We start from the raw sequence: 19,814 nt of genomic DNA on the forward strand, positions 1-19,814 counted from the left end.
CGTGTGCGTCTGTGTTGTCTCCTCTGAGGGAGTGATGTCATCAGTGATTTCATCAGTGATAATGTCACCAGTGATGTCAACAGTGATGATGTCACCGGTGATGTCAGCAGTGTAATCAGTGATGATGTCATCAGTGATGTCACTCCAGCAATTGTTGGCTTTGGTGAAGATGTCATCAGTGATGATGTCATCAGTGATGTCACTCGAGAAATTGTGATGTCATCAGTGATGATGTGTGTTTACACCAAGGCAATTTTTGCAAATTTGCGGCTTCACTGTTCTGGCATGGGATGAGCATGGGGTGCACATACCAACATAAAAGCACCGTCTGTATGTATGTCTGTCCTGTGGGCCCCACCCCCACAATCGTCGATTGGTGCAATGATGTAATTGTCATCTTATTGTCGAGTGTTGGCCAGTGGTGACTGATGATGTATTATGAATTACATTACATTACATTATGTCATTTAGCAGATGCTTATCCAAAACAACTTACAATATCACATTTTGTCAACAGTAGGCCTATACAGAAATCAACTATGCAGCACAACCAATAAGACAGCTAGACCTTTTGATGGACTATCAAGTAGCACTTTGTAGAAACTAGAACGTAGTTTGAGAAGGAATAAGTAACTGTTACTTTTTTAAGAAGAGGGAGAAAGATGTTAGTTCAAGAAGGGCCCAGGTGTAGTAGCCTGAAAAGGTGAGTTTTTAGTCTCCGCCGAAAGATGGGCAGAGATTCGGCTGTTCTGACCAAAGGGCGGGAGCTTGTTCCACCATGGCGACAGGGACAAGAAGAGTTGCGATCGGGATGAGCGACTTTTGAGCCCATGGAGAGGCGAGGCGATTGACCTGACCATAGAGTGCAGATACAGATGAGCTGTCAGGTGCACTGCCCTGTATGCCAGTACCAGTGTCATTAGTAAACAAACTATCACTGATGATGTCTACTCACTAATGTCATGCCCCACAATCATTGATTGATGTGACTGATGATGTCATGTCGCACAATCATCAGGTGGGCCAGTGGTGATGAGACATCAGACACATGATGTGACATCACTGATAACCAGCGCTGTCGAGTTGCAGCAGAATGGACCGTTTGTGATGTACTTTGAAAGGGTAATCAAATATGTTAAAATATGGCATGCTGAATATGACTAAAATGTGACTAAAATGTGATATTATATCAGCATTATTTTATGCATTCAAACATACTTCCTGGAACTATTTCCCCGCAAACACTACAGCGACGTGTGAGTCACAATGTCAAGAGTGACAGGGCAACTAATGACATCACTCACTGATTACATCACTGATTACATCACAATTGCTTGAGTGACATCATCACTGATGACATCACTCACTGATGACATCACAATTGCTCGAGTGACATCATCACTGATGACATCACTCACTGATGACATCACAATTGCTCGAGTGACATCACTGATGACATCATCAATGATGTCATCAGCTTCGGAAGGAGTTATGACATCACTTATGATGTCACAATGTCTATGACATCATCAATGTCTGTTATAAATCACTGAGCTTTCTCAAAGTCGCTGCATTTTCCTTCAGGATTCATGACAAAGTGGATGCCATTGCCATTATTTGCCACAAGTGAGTTTCTTGAAACTTTTGAAGATTGCTTGACAGCCTTTCTCTTGTTTTTTCGAGTTCAGTCGAGTGCAGCAGAAGTGGAGGAAACAAGGCAGGATGGACCATGAAGAAATGACAACTTTACAAAAACCACGTTATGGAACCATTGAGGATGATGATGAGAGGGTGTCAGCGGAGGAGATGGACAAGAGGAGACGACAGAACATTGCCTATGAGTATCTTTGTCACCTGGAGGAAGCCAAACGATGGATGGAGACCTGTCTAGAGCAGGACCTGCCCCCCACCACAGAACTGGAGGAGGGACTAAGGAATGGCGTCTACCTCGGCAAACTAGCCAAGTTTTTTGCCCCCAAAAGGGTGTCAGAGAAAATGATCTATGACAGCGACCAGGCCCGATATAAGAGCAAAGGGCTACACTTCAGACATACGGACAACACAGTGCACTGGTTCAGAGCCATGGAGTCAGTGGGCCTGCCCAAGATATTCTATCCCGAAACGGCAGATGTGTACGATCGCAAAAACATGCCCAAGGTGGTGTACTGCATACATGCACTGAGCTTATACTTGTACAAAATGGACATCGCCCCACAGATCCAGGACCTGCTGGGAAAAGTGGCCTTCACAGAGGAAGAGATCAGTAACATGAGGAGTGAGCTGGAGAAGTATGGCATCCAGATGCCAGCCTTCAGTAAGATTGGAGGTATCCTGGCTAATGAGCTCTCAGTGGACGAGGCTGCCTTGCATGCTGCTGTGATTGCCATCAATGAGGCAGTAGACAAGGTTCAAGCATCTGTGACGATGGGCGCCCTGATGAATCCTAATGCTATGCTGAGGAACACCCAGCAGGGTCTGGCCCAGGACTACCAGAGCACGCTGAGCCAGGCCAAGGCTCACAAGGAAGATCAGTCCTCAGGCAGACGCTCCTCTATTGCTACAGAGGAAAGGGAGATCTATGAAGAGCTGCTGACTCAGCACGAGATCCAGGGCTGTGTCAACAGAGTCAACATCCAGACAGCAGTGAGGCAGGTGAATCAAGCGGTGTCTGCCCAGGATGAGGCTGCTCTGCTGGCTGGGCTGAGGCTGGAAGCCCTGGCCCTGTTGGTTGTTCAGGAGGCGAACAGCCACTGGTACCTGGAACAATTCACCACCTACTGCAAACATAAAGCCAAGGATGGAGGGAATGCCTTGTTGGTAGAGAGAGAGGAGATCCAGAGAGTTGTCAGCTCCTGTAACGATGTTGCTAAAGCAGAGAAGCAAAAACTTGAGGCAGTGGCAGCCATCAATACAGCCATTCGTATTGGCAATGCAGTGAAGACAGTGGAGGAGTTGATAAATCCAGAAGCCCAACTACCAATTGTCTACCAAACTGCTGCCAACCTCTACCAGGCTAAGCTTTTCAGTTTACAGCTGCAAGGGGGGCGGTCTGGCTTGAGCCATGAGGAGCTGAGTGTGGCTGTGAAGAGGCTGTCTGCTGTAGCCGTGCTGCACAAGGTGCTGGACACGAAAGACCCTCAGGCTGTGATCGAGCAACTAACAGACTCTCCCCTGGGCTTCACCAACATGGACCAGGACAACCTTAACAGGTACGCTAACACTCTCATTAAGCTGCGGGCCGAGGCTCTCACCCAGGGCCAGGAGTTTCTCATCTGGGATGATGTTCAGAAGTGCATTAACACAGTCAATGCTCAGGTTCATGAAGAACATGAACACACCGTAGCTATAGCTGAAATCAACAAGGCGCTAAACTCAGGAGATCATCGGCAGACACATGCAGCGCTGCTGCTCCCTACAGCCAAGCTGACAGGAGTGAACACAGCCAAACACTACCATGATGTTCTGCAGCACACCAAGCTGCTCCTCTGCCAGGGTTCTGGGGATACGTCTGCTGTATTGTGGTTGGACCAAATCCAAGAGGCCATACATACGGCCAACCAGGATGAAGAGGAGGCTCTCATATTGGCTGGAGCAGTAGCAGATATCAACAGGGTGGTGGCCAAGGGGGACTCCCAGAATACACTGCAGGCCCTGCAGGCTTCCACTGCAGGGCTGAAAAGCGTGCTATCTGAATGTGCTGACACCTACCAGACTGGACTGGCCCAGAAATGGACAGCTAGAGGCAGCAGTGAGAGAGTGTGGGCGAGACATCGGATCAAGGACAGGTATGACTACTACTACAATGTCGAGAATGGAGAGGGCACCTGGGAGGAGCCAAATGGATTTGAACACCATGGTGGTCAGCTCAGTAAAGAGGAAATCCAGAATGTCATCAGCTGTGTGACTGCAGAATATAACAGGGAACAGTTTTGGTTGGCCAACGAGTCCCTGGTGGTCCAGATGCAGGCTCGGATCAGAGGTTATCTGGTCAGGAAGGTGCACCGCCAAAGAATGGAGTATTTACGGCAACAAGAACCGCATGTGGTCAAACTGCAGGCTTGCTGGAAGGGGTATAAACAGAGGATGGTGTACAAAGACAGAATTAATTTGTTTCAAGACAATGTTGCTTCTGTTGTCAAGATCCAGTCCTTAGTGAAAATGTGGAAAGCAAGAAGTAAATATAATCAGAGATTGCAGTACTTCAAAGATCACGAGAAAGACATAGAGAAGATACAGGCTTTCCTGAAGGGCAACAAAGCCAGAGATGACTACAGAACACTAACTGGGGCCCATGACCCTCCACTGTCGGTGGTGCGCAAGTTTGTCCACTTGCTGGTGCAGAGCCCCCTGGATCTGCAGGAGGAGCAGAAAGTGACACGGCTGAGGGAAGAGGTCGTCACCAAGATTCGCTCCAATCAGCAGATGGAGAAAGACCTGAACCTGATGGACATCAAGATCGGCCTGCTGGTGAAGAACAGGATCACTCTGCACGATGTTGTGTCCCATAGTAAGAAAATGAAGAACAAGAAAAGTAAGACAAGTAAAGAGGAGCTGCTTACAGGGATCAGACTGGGTATTAAGGGCCTAAATAAAGGCAAAAGAAGGAAATTGGAGGCCTACCAACACCTCTTCTACCTGCTACAGACCAATCCTTCCTACCTAGCCAAGCTGATCTTCCAGATGCCCCAAAACAAGTCCACTAAGTTTATGGACACTGTGATTTCCACCTTGTACAACTACGCCACTAACCAGAGAGGAGAGTACTGGCTGCTTAAGCTCTTCAAGGCGGCCCTGGAGGAGGAAATCAAGTCCAAGGTAGACCAGATCCAGGACATAGTGACAGGGAACCCAACAGTCATCAAGATGGTGGTGAGCTTCAACAGAGGGGTGCGGGGCTACAACACACTCAGGCAGCTGCTGGCACCCATGGTCAAAGACATCATCGATGACAAGAGCCTAGGCATCAACACTAACCCTGTGGATGTGTACAAGGCCTGGGTCAACCAGTTGGAGAAGGATACTGGGGAAGCCAGCAAGCTGCCCTATGACGTGACTCCGGAGCAGGCCATGTCACATGAGGAAGTACGCAGCAGGCTGGAGGCATCCAGTCTAGCTCTGCGGTCTGCCACAGATAAAGTTCTCAGTTTCATTGTGTCTTCACCGGATAATATCCCTTATGGCATGAGATACATGGCAAAAGTTCTGAAGAACAGTCTCCATGAAAAGTTTCCAGATGCCTCAGAGGATGAGCTGCTGAAGATTGTAGGAAACCTGCTATACTACCGCTACATGAGCCCAGCCGTCATGGTGCCTGATGGCTTTGACATCACCGACGTGTCAGCCGGGGCGCACTCAGACCAGTGTCTTGTGGGATCTGTGGCCAAGATGCTCCAGCATGCTGCCGCCAAGAAGCTGTTTGAGGGCGAGAACGCACACATGACACCAATGAACAACTACATATCACAGACTTATGAGAAGTTTAGGGTGTTTTTCCAGAAGGCCTGTGATGTCCCGGAACCTGAGGAGAAATTTAACATTGATGAATACTCAGACATGGTGACCCTGAGCAAGCCCATAATTTACATCTCAATAGAGGAGATCATCAATATCCACTCACTGCTATTAGAGCATCTGGAGGTCATCTCTCCTGACCGCAATGACATGCTGCATGAGGTGCTGCAGGACCTGGGAGACGTCCCCGATGTAGAGGCGCTGCTCAGTGAAGGAGCTGTTGACCCTAACGACCCCAACAAAGACAGCACCCTGAGACAGCTAGGAAAGACGGAGATCTCCCTCACCCTAACCAGCAAGTTTGAGCTGCTGGAAGGGGATGACAAGGACCTGAAGATACTCATGACAAAGACTAAGCAGCTCATAGTAGATGTCGTTCAGATCCAACCTGGAGAGACTCTACCTGAGACTCTGAAGACTCCGGCCACTGCCCTGCAGGAGTCGCAGCATGCCAAGATCATAGAGCGCCGTGCTGTCCAGGATACCCAGACGCCAGAGGGTCTGAAGAGCAGACAGGGGGTACTGGAGGACAGCCAGCTGCCACTGGAGCAGAAGAAGAAGAAGATCCTCAGGAACTTCTGTACTTTGGAGCAGGTTGGCCTTGTCACTGCAAGTAACAAGTACCAGGACATCATCAATGACATATCAAAGGACATTCGCTACCAAAGACGCTACAGACAGAGGAGGAAGGTGGAGCTCATGAAGCTCCAGCAGACTTTGACCGCACTCAACTCTAAGACGGCCTTCCACCAGGACCAGATGAACTGTTATGACACCTACATCAAGACCTGCCGGGATAATCTCAAATGTAAAAATTCACACAGGTCTATCAAACTGGACATCAAAAGGAAGCAGCAGTCTCTGAAATACACGGCTGCAAGGCTGCACGAGAAGGGAGTCATCCTGGAGATAGAGGGCCTGCAGACCAGCCAGTTCAAACATGTCCTGTTTGACATCTCACCCTGTGAGGAAGTTGGGGATTTTGAGGTGAAGGCCAAGTTTATGGGAGATGAGATGGAAAAGGTCCCGCTTCAATTCCAGGACCTCCTTCAACTGCAGTACGAAGGAGTGGCCGTCATTAAGATGTTTGACAAGGCCAAAGTGAACGTCAACCTGCTCATCTTCCTCCTCAACAAGAAGTTCTATGGGAAATAAGAGGAGGAAGCAACAGGAGTGGGGGAGGGTGTTTTTGAAAGGATTGTGCCTTCTGACAGCGCTGAGATTGTGTAATAAATTCTTATGAGGAACAGATTGAATGGTTCAACTCAAGTGTTACAATCTGGACAATCTGGTGAACCTCAAAGACAAAGTTTTGTTCAATCTGATGAGATTAATCACATTATACCAAAGTGAGATCATAGGTTTGTTGTATTGTTTAATTAAACTTACTATGTTGACTATGTTTGTGTTCTGTTTATGTTCCATTTACTCAGTAAAAGTTAAAATATATTCCATTTACAATCACATGGGGGGGGGGGGGGTGGCATAACATGTGGCCCCCCTCAATGTGATTGTAAATTGAATCTATTTTAAAGAATTAAATTGTAATTGTATTGATGTTTTATATATGTATAAGACAGCTTGGAAACATTTGATGAAGAAAAAAAGTAAAGCTTTGATGAAATCTCAGACAGTGCAGCACTGTCCATTAGTTGAGAGTTCAGACATGGATCTGGTCCCAGTTTGGAGAAATGGAGACCAGGCCCACTAAACCTCTACTTGCCATATGTGGCTTGTGTCCATTTCTCCAAACTGGGAGTGCTGGCAAGTAGCCTACCTCATACGCCGCCACATCAAGAAATCCCAACTATCCCTTTAAATAGCTTTCATTGTGATGTAGCTAGTAGTTAGCTAAACTACAGTTTTAAAGTAGTTTCCCCAGCGCTGCTCGAAAGATACACACCAATACACACAATTTTATCACCAGGTTTTCTTTATAAAATAACTAATCTCATACTTTCACATGGTTTTGTAGTCGTACACAAGAGAAGTAAAATCCACACCATCATACATACACCTTCACAACAAACCTCCCCACAAAGAAAATCTATAGTAGTATAGAGTAGCCTGGTTTCCATTACAGGGCCAAACACGTCCGGCCACTAGCTCATAATTTGTTGTTTTGTTTCCTCCAAAACACCCCCCCCCCCTGAAATGTTTTGCCAATTGAGAAACTTGTCATTGGGGACATAATTTATGTTGGCTCTTATTATGACAAACTCTATTAGGTCCTGCTGTGGGAAAACTGGTTAATGACTCATTTTTTGTTTCTGGAGCCGCCCACATTTTCCAAAACCATTAAGATCTAACATGAAGATACGAATTGGACTCAAGTGAAACAAAGATGATCTTATCAATAAGACAGGAAACCAACCCCTGTACTGTGGAGTGATGCGATACAACAAACATCTGAAGGCCAGTTTTGAACCTGTTGGTGGGTCAAGTTTCCTGACAAACTCAATAGTAGCCTACAGCTGATATCTCAGGGTAACTTTATGGCAAAGAAATCTCCATGGAGGGAAATTTCAGGACTAGGTTTAGTGTTCGGATATGTTCAATATAAGAATGGCAAATGAAATAAAATACATGTCAGCTACTTTCTCATGCTGATGTCAAGTTGTGTGTGATTTAGAAAAACAAGCCCCGCCCTGCCCAAAGCCCATTCTGTCTGAGCGAGGCCCGGCCCATCCCATTGCTGCATTTATGGGCCCGAGCCCAGGCCGAACCCGAAATGTTCTTACTAAGGTGACTTGTTTATCTAAACTATAACCCGGTTGTCTGATCGGTCTTATGAATACATAAGGTTACAATGTTATAACATTGTTTATCACACCCATTTTTATTATATCTGACTATGAGCCTGGCACAGCCCCAAGGACTGGAGGGGAAATTCTGGCCGGGTCCAGGGCGGGTTCGGGCACAGAATCTAACTTCTAGTGCGCTTGTTTTTATTCACACAATGAACCGACAGCACAGGTGTGGGCTGAAGATGCACCGTTTATAGCGCTTCCGTGTCATTCTCCAAATCTATCCAAATTCATATTCAAAAGACAGGTGAATATGACTCATCTTTAAATCTTTGTAAGTTTTGGTCGTTAAAACCATGAAGAAAAAAGTCCAGTGCCGTGAAAGCATCTGGGATTGTATTTGATTGAAATTCAGTGGTTCTATACCCCATAAATTGACACTTGAGACGGCTAGCGTCGTTGAATGTCACCGTTGTCGTCATGATACAAACACGATTGTTCTTCTGAGTGATGAAAAACCTGCTGTGTGCACAGCCAGATTCACGCTCTTCACGTTACTTATTCCACTTGCTGGCTCGACCATTCCGACATACTGAAATGATGACTCCTTTTCATTGCGACATCGATGAGTAGTTGCGTAACATAACCTCATCACTCTTCTTGCATACCATAGGATCACAAAATAAAAGCACAATGTATTTGTATGGAGCAAGTAGAAATGTAAGGCATCGGTATGAGAGGCCAGGCACCTCCTCCTCCTCCTCCCACAGTGGGACACAGAACAACAGTACACCGACACAAGAGGTTGGGAGAAGGCATTTAAAAGGCTAATAAGTTGCAAGATGCATAAAGTACGTCTTGGGTTTGTTACAGCAGCAGCCACTGGTGTGTGTGTGTGTGGAAAGGGACCGGGGGCAAGGCGGGGGTCAAACGTCACATTTAGTTGTCCTTTCTTTTGTAGAAAAAGTCATTGGTTGTGTGTGTGTGTGTTTTTTTTTAAACAATGATAAAACTTCATTTCCCCCCCACCTGTCGCAGCTTTTTACTCTTCTCAGTCCGAGCTCCCTAAAGCCCCCCCAGCGCAGACATGCGAAATGTCACAGACCTTCTGGTCTCTCCACATTCATTCACAGTGTGGCGGCGGACAGACGACAAACGAAGAACCGCCTCGAATCCCGAAATCTAAACCCCGACCCTCTGGAGCAGCCTCAGCAGAGGCCGACCCTCTGGAGCAGCCTCAGCAGAGGCCGACCCTCTGGAGCAGCCTCAGCAGAGGCCGACCCTATGGAGCAGCCTCAGCAGAGGTCGGAGACGTAGTCAAAGTCGTGGAAGCTGTCCTGGTCCTTGCGGGAGAGAAGGCGCGGCTCGCGGGGCGGCGTGAGCGCCGGCGGCTCGGCCGTGAACTCCTCGTCGAAGTTGCTGACGTCCTCCTTCCCGCCGATGGACGGCACGAAGGGAGGGGGCAGCTTCCTCTGCAGCAGCGCCTCCCAGTCCACGCCCTGGAAGGAGAGAGGGATTGAGGTTTAGGCATAGGCTGTATAATAATAGACTGGAGCGCACCAGAATGTCGCTCTGCCATTTTTTTCTCCCCTCAAGGGGGTGGATATACTTCGCACAGGTTCCCTGTGCAATGCACTCCCCAAGTTTGAAGTTGATCGGATCAACGGTTCTCGAGATAAACCACTTTTTGTGTTGCTAGTAGGTGGTGCTATGGCTAGCTATGACTACTATGTGCGCATGTATGAAATTTGGCACCGCATGCCGTCAGGTTCTCGGCAGCCCACTCTCCCCCCAAGTTTGAAGTTGATCGGATTAACTGTTCTCGAGATAAATCTTTTTTTTGTATTGCCAGTAGGTGGCGCTATGACTGTGCGTGTATCCGAAATTGGGTACTGCACTCCGTCAGTTTCCCGGCAGCGCACTCCCCAAGGTTGAAGTCGATCGGATGAACGGTTCTTGAAATAAACCGGCTCTTGTGTTGCCAGTAGTTGGCGGCACTCCCATTTCCGTCCACAAGGTTTTCCAACATGTTGAATTTTGTCCAAAACAGTTTTTGCAAAGTCTAAGGGGTTAAACTGAGGAAGGAAAGCTAAGGGGTTAAACTGAGGAAGGAAAGATAAGGGATGAGTGAATACTGGATTCTGATTGGCTAGCAACAGTGGTAAATACGCGAACAATCTACAGTTCGGCTCCAACCGCAGTATCACTCCGCTCCCTGATGCTGACTCCGTTCCCTGTGCTGACTCCGCCCACTGTTAGCCTGTCAGTCTGCAAATCTTCAACAAGGAAATGGCCGATCTGTAACAAGGAAATGTCCGATTTCGTAGTAACGTTTGATTTACTGGGTGGATTGAGTTTTGAGCAGTGGTTAGATGAAGATGAAGTGAACAAAGAACGACATGGTGAAATTGGGGAGAGAGAACTGGCTGAGCTTGAGTTGTCACGAGTTCGGACTAGCGGGACGTCGGACTAGCGGGAGGTCGGACTAGCGCCCGGACCCCGAACCTGGGACTGTCAAACAAACAAACGCCCTCTGCCGTCACCAGATATCAACACACCACCACCAAAACGGGCTGCTTTAGATAACTGTTTAAATAACTGTACTTTTACAGGCAATGTATCAATAACTGTGAATCCCGTTAAGGAATAGGTTAGTTGTTTTTTGGCTCAAAGGCAACTAAATATTTAGTGCAATCATTGATCTTGTGTATGGAACTATATTCTGTGGCGGAAGGATAAATGTATTCTGAAACCAGTAATGATTATAAATAAATGAATTGGATGTTACAATTGTGTATTTTTTATATTATTTGGTAGCTGTTGTAGAAAACAAATTTAACACTCGAGGTCGGGGGTTGTGGGCACATTTACCACTGGTACAGGGTTTATAGCACTCGGCTTTGCCTCGTGCCACAACCCTGTACCAGTGGTAAATGTGCCCACAACCCCCTTCCTCTCGTGTTAAATTTGTTAATTAAACTGCAGAGAGGAGGGAAAGGGGAAAAAGGAGTGTTCTTCTCACCCGGAAAAATGGCTGCTTCTTCACCTCCTCTGCATCCTTCTCACCGGAACCCAGTCTGCGCTCTGGGTTCCTCCTTAGCAGCTGCTCAGGATCACACACACACACACACTTCATGATGCTGTGTGTACGTCAGTGAATGAGTGTTTGTGTGTGTGTGTGTGTGTGTGTGTGTGTGTGTGTGTGTGTGTGTGGGGGGGGGGGGGGTATGAGCTCACCCTTCTCATGATGCCAATGGCCTCAGTGGAGAGGAAGCGTGGGTAGCGGACCTCGTCATTCACGATGCTGTCAAACACCTCCTCCTCATCGTCACCTGGGAATGGAGACTACACCCACGCACAGGCGCACACACACACACACACACACACACACACACACACACACAGAAGTTATACCCCCCGTTCAAGACAACGGACTGCCGGACTGCCGAAAAAAATGGCTTCCGACCTGTAAAAAGTGAATTGAACGGTCGTTTAGGCCGGAATTACAGCTCAGAAATTCAGGTATCATCCAGAGCTCTGGCTAGACTATCTCTGTTTCGTGCTGTACCAGCGCAGAAGAGAGTCTGGCTCTTCTAACTCTCACTCTGGTATAGCGGGAAAAAGGCTCCGTTATCTTTACAACCACCCACCGAAAGTATCAAGCAGGCCTGCTTTATTTCACAATCAAAATCTTTGCCATTTTCAGCGTGTAGGTTGCTAGTTTGCTAGCTAGCATTGTTGTTTCACAGCAGCAGAGGCATTTGAGAGCGACATGCAGGGAGTGGAAAGGGATTTCCCTTCGCTCCGACTGAAGTATTTGTTTTTTCAGTAGATTTTTACATATTACCCATTTCAAATGGTGTATGCTGATAGTGGCCGGCCAATACGACGATTGACTAGGTCATTTTTTTGACAGTGATGATTTGTGAAGATCAGGTTAAGCAGTTAACACAGTTTTGTTTCATTCGGTATATAAGGAATATATGAAAATTATCCACAATAAAAAGCCATTCATGCTTTTATATAATGTATTAAGTCAGTTGTAACTCCTTTTTATGGTTCCCCAATCCAGCCTCAAGACCAAAGCGGACCAGGCGTTCACCATCAAGACTTGTACTTGGAACGCAACCTGCTCTCTTTTCAAGACTTGTTTCTATAGACTGGCATTTATGTAATTATTTATGTTAATTACTCTTTCATTCCTGCTCTTCATTAATATCCCTTAAATTCCATCCCCCACCAAAGGGAGGGGGGCTACAGTATGGATCAGTCACCATCCGGCCATTAGTCACATTGTAATGTTGACTTTATGCCACTAGGGGGCAGCATTGCCAATGAACGGGACTCTGACCCAAGCATCACTGTCGGAGGACAAGATGTTTACTATTCGCTTGTTTATTTTTATTCCTCGCTCTTTCTTCTATTTTTAGGGGAGGCAGTCTGCAAACCCTTTTAGTTTAAATGCTACAAGTTTATTATTATTCACAACAAGTAGGGGTACAGCACATGGGGGGTACAGCAACTACAGCACGTGTATATGTATATGGAAATGGTAACTGCTTTTTAACCACACTTTTCCAGACCTTTTGCACAATTCCAAAACGTTTCATCACCTGAAAATGTTCAAATTCAATCTCCATACTTTTCGCTACTTTCCAGGCCTCCACAGGACTCGCTTGACAGGTGATGTAATGATGAATGTGTGTATCAAAGTAACAGTTTGTGATGTGTGTGTCTTCATGTCCTCACCTCTCCCACCAGCATTTCATAGATGAGGACCCCCAGTCCCCACCAGTCTACTGCCCTGGTGTAGGATGTGTCTGTTAGGACCTCGGGGGCCAAAAACTCTGGGGTCCCGCAGAACGTGCTGGTCCGGTCCCCGTAGCCCATCCCTACAGCACAGAGGGACACGCTGTAAACTCGTCTCGCAGGGCAGGAATGATATCAAGGCCAAAAGGCCAGTGCCGTGGATGCCCCGAGAGTGGCCCTTATGTCTACCCACACGGCCAGTCTGCCATGCCCTGTTTCAACTGGCCGTTGTGCCCTTAAAAGACAGTGGCAGATTTCCTTTGCAGTCTGAGCCATCTTACATCTGTGCTGTATCACACAGCAGCACTGCATTTCTCTACAGTATTAGGATATTTATTTTGCTGAGGAAATAATGACTGAAACAAACCGCAATAGCTGCGACCACATAATGGCAATTTCAGAAATGCAGGATGGTAGGGGCAGCCCACCTTACCCTGCCTCCTTTCCAAATTGGCTCCCCACCCCTTTTAGCCAATTGGCATGAACACAAACACACACTTGACCTCCGTGCCAAATTTGAGCATCCTAGGGCGAAAACTGTGGCCGCTAAAGCGTGGTGAACTTTTAGTGGACCAACCAACACATGGACCAAGTGACTTATAGAGCTATATATCTGAGCTATATATAGAGCTATATATAGAGCTCTATATATAGCTCTATATATAGAGCTGCTGGTCACAGCTAAAACATATTTTAATAAGCACTGGTTTTGCCCTTGGTGCCCCGAAAATGTTGTATTTACTGTAGCAAAGGCCAAAGTGGCCTTGCCATAGAAAATGAGTTAATTCCAGGCCTGAACCTGGAACAAACATACGAGAAACAAAATGATCAAACGTGAGCGATGTCAACACCCACCTTCTTTACACAGTCCAAAGTCACACCCACCTTCTTTACACAGTCCAAAGTCACACCCACCTTCTTTACACAGTCCAAAGTCACACCAACCTTCTTTACACAGTCCAAAGTCACACCAACCTTCTTTACACAGTCCAAAGTCACACCAACCTTCTTTACACAGTCCAAAGTCACACCAACCTTCTTTACACAGTCCAAAGTCACACCAACCTTCTTTACACAGTCCAAAGTCACACCAACCTTCTTTACACAGTCCAAAGTCACACCAACCTTCTTTACACAGTCCAAAGTCACACCAACCTTCTTTACACAGTCCAAAGTCACACCAACCTTCTTTACACAGTCCAAAGTCACACCCACCTTCTTTACACAGTCCAAAGTCACACCAACCTTCTTTACACAGTCCAAAGTCACACCAACCTTCTTTACACAGTCCAAAGTCACACCAACCTTCTTTACACAGTCCAAAGTCACACCCACCTTCTTTACACAGTCCAAAGTCACACCCACCTTCTTTACACAGTCCAAAGTCACACCAACCTTCTTTACACAGTCCAAAGTCACACCAACCTTCTTTACACAGTCCAAAGTCACACCCACCTTCTTTACACAGTCCAAAGTCACACCCACCTTCTTTACACAGTCCAAAGTCACACCAACCTTCTTTACACAGTCCAAAGTCACACCAACCTTCTTTACACAGTCCAAAGTCACACCAACCTTCTTTACACAGTCCAAAGTCACACCAACCTTCTTTACACAGTCCAAAGTCACACCAACCTTCTTTACACAGTCCAAAGTCACACCAACCTTCTTTACACAGTCCAAAGTCACACCCACCTTCTTTACACAGTCCAAAGTCACACCAACCTTCTTTACACAGTCCAAAGTCACACCAACCTTCTTTACACAGTCCAAAGTCACACCCACCTTCTTTACACAGTCCAAAGTCAGCGATCTTCACATAACCGTCTGTGTCCAGCAGCAGGTTGTCCAGCTTAAGGTCTCTGGAAGAGAGCGAGGAAAAGAGGAGGAGCTGTTGATCAGAATCACTGCTATATTTAATGATTTAAGAATGATACGATAGCACTTTATTTTATTTCCCCCAAGTAAAACCTAACAGGATATATAAGACATGTGCAGATAGACCCTCTGTAGAATAAGAAAGTTATTAAATGACAAGTTTGCCCCAAAATGAAAATTCTGATATTATCTACGTACTCAGCCCCATGCCAGTGGAAGGACGGGTGACGTTTTTTAGCCCACAGTTTCACAGGGAAACAGAGGTACAGTATTAAACAACTGAAGTGAATGGTGACCAATTTTTAAATGCAAAAAAAAAACAAGAACCCAGAAAACATAACAAATCCTCCATAGTGCTTGTCTGGCATAATCCAAGTCTCCAGAAACCCAGAGATGCCAAGTTGAGTTGAAAAGACGTCTTTAACACTCTGTTTTTAGCTGAAATCTGCACTGTAGCTGTGAGCTGAAAGTCACTTTCACTTTCAGCTCCACGGCGACAGTGAAGATGTCAGCTAAAAACAGGGTGTAAATGATGCCTCGAATGTTTCACCCACCCTTCCACCGGCATGGGCGTGAGTAGACGACGACAGAAATTTAATTTTTGGGTGAAGTTAGTTATCCTTTAATGTCAGGTTAGTATTAGGGACAGATTCACTGACTTGCACTATCTTTGCAGACACAATTTGCCAAACAACTTCTGCTTTCAATGTCAAAAAACATTCACAAGCCTGACGTACAGCATCAGGCTTTTTGGATGGATATAGAATGCTTCTCTATAACCTCTATCGATCATTTGTGTGTGTGTGTGTGTGTCTGTGTGTGTGTCCACTCACCGGTACACAATCTTATGGTCGTGGAGGAACTGAAGTCCAAGAACCACACAGGCCGAATAGAACCTAGAACAGAGATCAAACAAAGCCTGTCTTCATATTCTGCGACTTTTTGAGGGATGCACAAACTTCCCAAGATCTGGAAATAATCAAATTCATGTTGAAGACTATTGTAGACTTTCCAGACCTGTGTAGGAACCCGAGGAATATGTAAGTACAGATACAGATACATTTATCTCACAGACATACAGTATGCACTAGGGCTGTGAATCTTCACTGGTCTCACGATTCGAATCGATTACAATTCATCAACGATTCGATTCAATTACCGTAAATTCCGGACTATAAGCCGCGGCTTTTTTCCCGTTTTTTGGCCTTTTTTGGCCCCTGCGGCTTATATAACGGTGCGGCTTATCTATGGATTTTTTCAAAAAAAAAAAAAAAAAAAAAACTCTCTTTTTTAGCACTCTTTCTAACTATAAATCCACTTCTGTTTTAATTTCCTCTCTTGCGCTCTTTTCACCACACCGCGGACACTGTGTGCACTGTAAAAAACAACACAGGTGGTGTTGTGTTATGTTGTTTTGTTGAAATGTTAATAAATGGGAGCTTCCTCAAACAGCCATCTCTTTCCCGACAATCCCCTCTGTGCATGAACCATTACATATGGTAATTAAACATTAAAACACAATAAAAAAAAAAAAAAAAAAAAAAAAAAAAAAAAACATTAAAACACCCGCGGCTTATAGTCCGGTGCGGCTTATATATGTAAAAAACAGTCAACTTTGCAGGTGCGGCTTATACTCCGGTGCGGCTTATAGTGCGGAATTTACGGTAGATTCCACGATGCATCTCGATATAGCTCAAAGTATCGCAGCTTTAAGTATCACATCTTACATTTTCTATATTACTATACATGGCTACTTTTTCATCAATTAATACAAGCAGTGAGATAAATATCAACACTTTTTTAAATTTTTATTTAGAACGTGCTTTAAAATCTGAATGTCAACATACATTTTAAACATAAAGGATCCATCTGTCAACAATTCGATTCCACACCCGCATAGCGATGCATCTTATAATTAATTAAGACACCTAATATGCACCCAAAATATGTATATATTCACTTTTTTCCTGGACTTACGTTTCCCAAGATTCTCAGCGGTAGTCGGTTGTCGACTTCCTGTTAAATTTATTTTTTACTAGCAAGGAGGTGCGTTGTCCAATTATGCACGTGTGAAATTATTATGCTGGGGGGCTCCATTACAAGACATAGGTAGGTAGAAAGTCACAACTATTATTATGATTATTTTCAGTCTCTTTCACTATGAACGGTCCTGGGCGGAAACAGGCAACCGGCAGCTGGAAACAGGGAGGGAGGGTGTCATGGAAGCGCACACGGTCTCACCATGAAACTTGTGAATACCTCAATTTCCATCTCTCTTTCTCTCTCTCTCTCTCTCTCCCACTCACACACACACACACAACGTACACGGCTCGTTGCTCGGTGAAGACGTCCGTGTGGATGTGCATCATCAGGTCGCCTCCCGCCGTGTACTCCATGACGAAACACACGTGCTCCGGCGTCTGGAAACACGCAAACAGGTTGACCAGGAAGGGGTGGCGCGACGTGTTCACCGTCTCAAAGATGCGCTTCTCGCACATCAGACTGGAGAGAGGTGGGGGGGGAGAGAGGAGGGAGGAGCGGGGAGTGAGGAGAGTGATGGGCGGAGACAGAGGTGGAGCGAGACATTCAGGCATAATTAGATGAAGCTTGTTTTGGTGGCACAGACGCTCACACTCAACCCACAGATGAACTGTAATCATGCTTAGTCAAGGCACAGCAGCAGATTAAACCGGCCCAAAATAGATGGTGTGGAAATGTATCACTGGAGCTTCCAAAGAGCTGGGCACACAAACACAGTGACAGGGTTCCCACCACACCTCCTTAAACATCCAATTCAAGGACTTTCCAAGGGATTATTTAATTTTCCAGGCCCGATTCACTCCAATCCAAGGACCCAACACAGCATATTTTGAGACACGGATCGAGGTTCATTACTGTTACAACACTGAGAATTGTTTTTATAAAGAGAACTAGCAGCTTTACAGAAGCTCACAGACAACAATTAAAAAGAGAGAGGCTTGAATGTGTGAACACTTCTCAACTGTGCTGTTACACGTTAAATAGTCTCGCTTGCCAGACTCTCTCCCTGCACCGGGAGAGAGTCTGGCTGGTAATGCCTCCACTCTGGGCTAGCAGGGAAAAAGGCTCCGTTACCTTTACAACCATCCACCGAAAGTACAGTATCAAGCAGGGCTGCTTTATTGCACAATCCAAATCTTTGTCAAAACTTGCAAATTTCAGCGTGTAGCAACGAGCTAACGTTGTTGTTGTTTCACAGCGGCGGAGGCATTTGAGATCGACAGATTCGACATGCAGGGAGCGGAAAGGAAATCCATATATGGTCGGTCAGAGCGGGTCGGAGCCAATGGCAAAGCTTACAGTATACCCGCAGCCTGCTTCCAGGCAGTCAGACTACATGGTAAGTAAAAATATATCAAAAGAACTTTCCATTTTTATTCTTGCACAAAATATATAAATTCAAGCACTTCCAATGACCCATGTCTATTCATGTATATTTTCCAAAACTTACAAGGCCTTGATTTCAGGGACGCGTGGGAACCCTGCAGTGACATCATACCCAGTGAGAAACACAAAAGAGTTAACGCCCACCTGTCCACCTCATCCCGAGCTACGATATCGCCTTTCTTCAGGGCTTTGATGGCGTACATGGTGCCAGTCTTCTTGTATTCTGACAGCAACACCTGGTGGACACAGAGAGACGTGCAGCAATGACTCACTTTCACGCTGAAAGGAGGACAAAAGCTGAACTGAGCTTCTCCCATGCCACAGCACTGAGCTTCTCCCATGCCACAGCACCGAGATATTAAAGACGCTTTGCACAGCAGTACCTTTCCAAAGTGTCCCCTGCCCAGCACAGCGATCAGCCTGAAGTCCTGGAGGGACACAGGGGCTTTCTGGTGCTGACTGGAGACACACACACACACACACACACACACACACACACACACACAGTCAATAAGAATGTATCCCTTAACATGCTATATGCTAGCATCATGGATAAAGTATGGTATGGATATTATGTAACAACATTTCAGATTTATAGATGCAGAATGCGTGAGTCTGCAGTTGAGTACAGCAGGTAGGTATACTATGACCCACATCAGCCTATATTAGTGGTGAATGCACTCTGTATACTGGAATATACCCATGTCTGGGTGAATACTCTTTTCTGATTGGTCGGCATGTGTGCGCGTTAAAACCGTGTATTGCACACGTAGTTGGACTCAAGTTTAATGACCGTTGTGAATTCCTCCGCTAGCCAACCTGTAAGGATTTGTCAGAATGCCACTGAGTGAGTGAAACATGTAGGACTCACACTGACTTCAATGCTGACACGTGTTTCCTGTTCAGTTGCTGAGAAAAAGCAATAGACCCTTTTCACAGGGGCCATTTTGTGTCGAAAAGGCGGAACAAACACAGGTGCAAGTAAGCAAAACACTAATGAGGGTTTCCAAATTCCAATCATGGAACTTTGAAACCCTCATTAGTGTTTTGCTTGCACCTGTGTTTACCCTGCCTTTTTGACACAAAATGGCCCCCGTGTGAAGGGTCTATTATGAGTGGCAAAGCTGCTAGCTAAAGCAGAGACGACAACCAGGCTGGCCTGTTCCCGGCGATGGAGCCAACCTCACACCGTTGTAGCTTGGTTGTAAAAAGGAGTAGAATTATTCCATGTCATGACAACGCTAAACTCGTGCTTCATAAACTTTCGATCCAGAGTGCAAAACTTTCACCAAAAATTGGCGGATGCTTTTATTTTATATTGTTGGCAAATGACCATCGTCAACAAGTAGGTGTGCGTTAAACCGTTTTGAGGCACTTTGCGGAGGTGCCAACCAAGATAAAACAGAAACTTAACTTATACTTAAACTTTACTTAACAACATAA

The 19,814-nt window shown here is 45.8% G+C and overlaps 1 protein-coding gene and 1 pseudogene across 3 annotated transcripts in view; one reads left to right on the forward strand and one right to left on the reverse strand.

Moving 5' to 3' along the window:
• Window positions 1-1,722: 1,722 nt before the first annotated feature.
• LOC310793735 (ras GTPase-activating-like protein IQGAP2 pseudogene) lies at window positions 1,723-6,666 on the forward strand (annotated as a pseudogene). The gene has a single exon. The product of its transcript is annotated as a ras GTPase-activating-like protein IQGAP2 pseudogene (transcript).
• A 785-nt stretch (window positions 6,667-7,451) lies between these two features.
• The window catches only part of pkn1a (protein kinase N1a), a 93,523-nt gene continuing 81,160 nt past the window's right edge, over window positions 7,452-19,814 (reverse strand). For both annotated transcript variants that reach the window (XM_083655654.1, XM_083655653.1), the window contains exons 15-23: window positions 18,755-18,830; window positions 18,516-18,607; window positions 17,271-17,447; window positions 15,779-15,841; window positions 14,853-14,929; window positions 13,008-13,150; window positions 11,496-11,603; window positions 11,281-11,361; window positions 7,452-9,757 (exon numbers count right to left, since the gene is read on the reverse strand). In XM_083655654.1, coding sequence (XP_083511780.1) covers window positions 9,554-9,757; window positions 11,281-11,361; window positions 11,496-11,603; window positions 13,008-13,150; window positions 14,853-14,929; window positions 15,779-15,841; window positions 17,271-17,447; window positions 18,516-18,607; window positions 18,755-18,830 — 1,021 coding nt within the window. In that variant the 3' untranslated portion in view covers window positions 7,452-9,553. The remainder of the gene's footprint in view (window positions 9,758-11,280; window positions 11,362-11,495; window positions 11,604-13,007; window positions 13,151-14,852; window positions 14,930-15,778; window positions 15,842-17,270; window positions 17,448-18,515; window positions 18,608-18,754; window positions 18,831-19,814) is intronic.

This window comes from Poromitra crassiceps (assembly GCF_964638095.1).
Source record: "Poromitra crassiceps genome assembly, chromosome: 19".
NCBI classification, from domain to species: Eukaryota; Metazoa; Chordata; class Actinopteri; order Beryciformes; family Melamphaidae; genus Poromitra; species Poromitra crassiceps.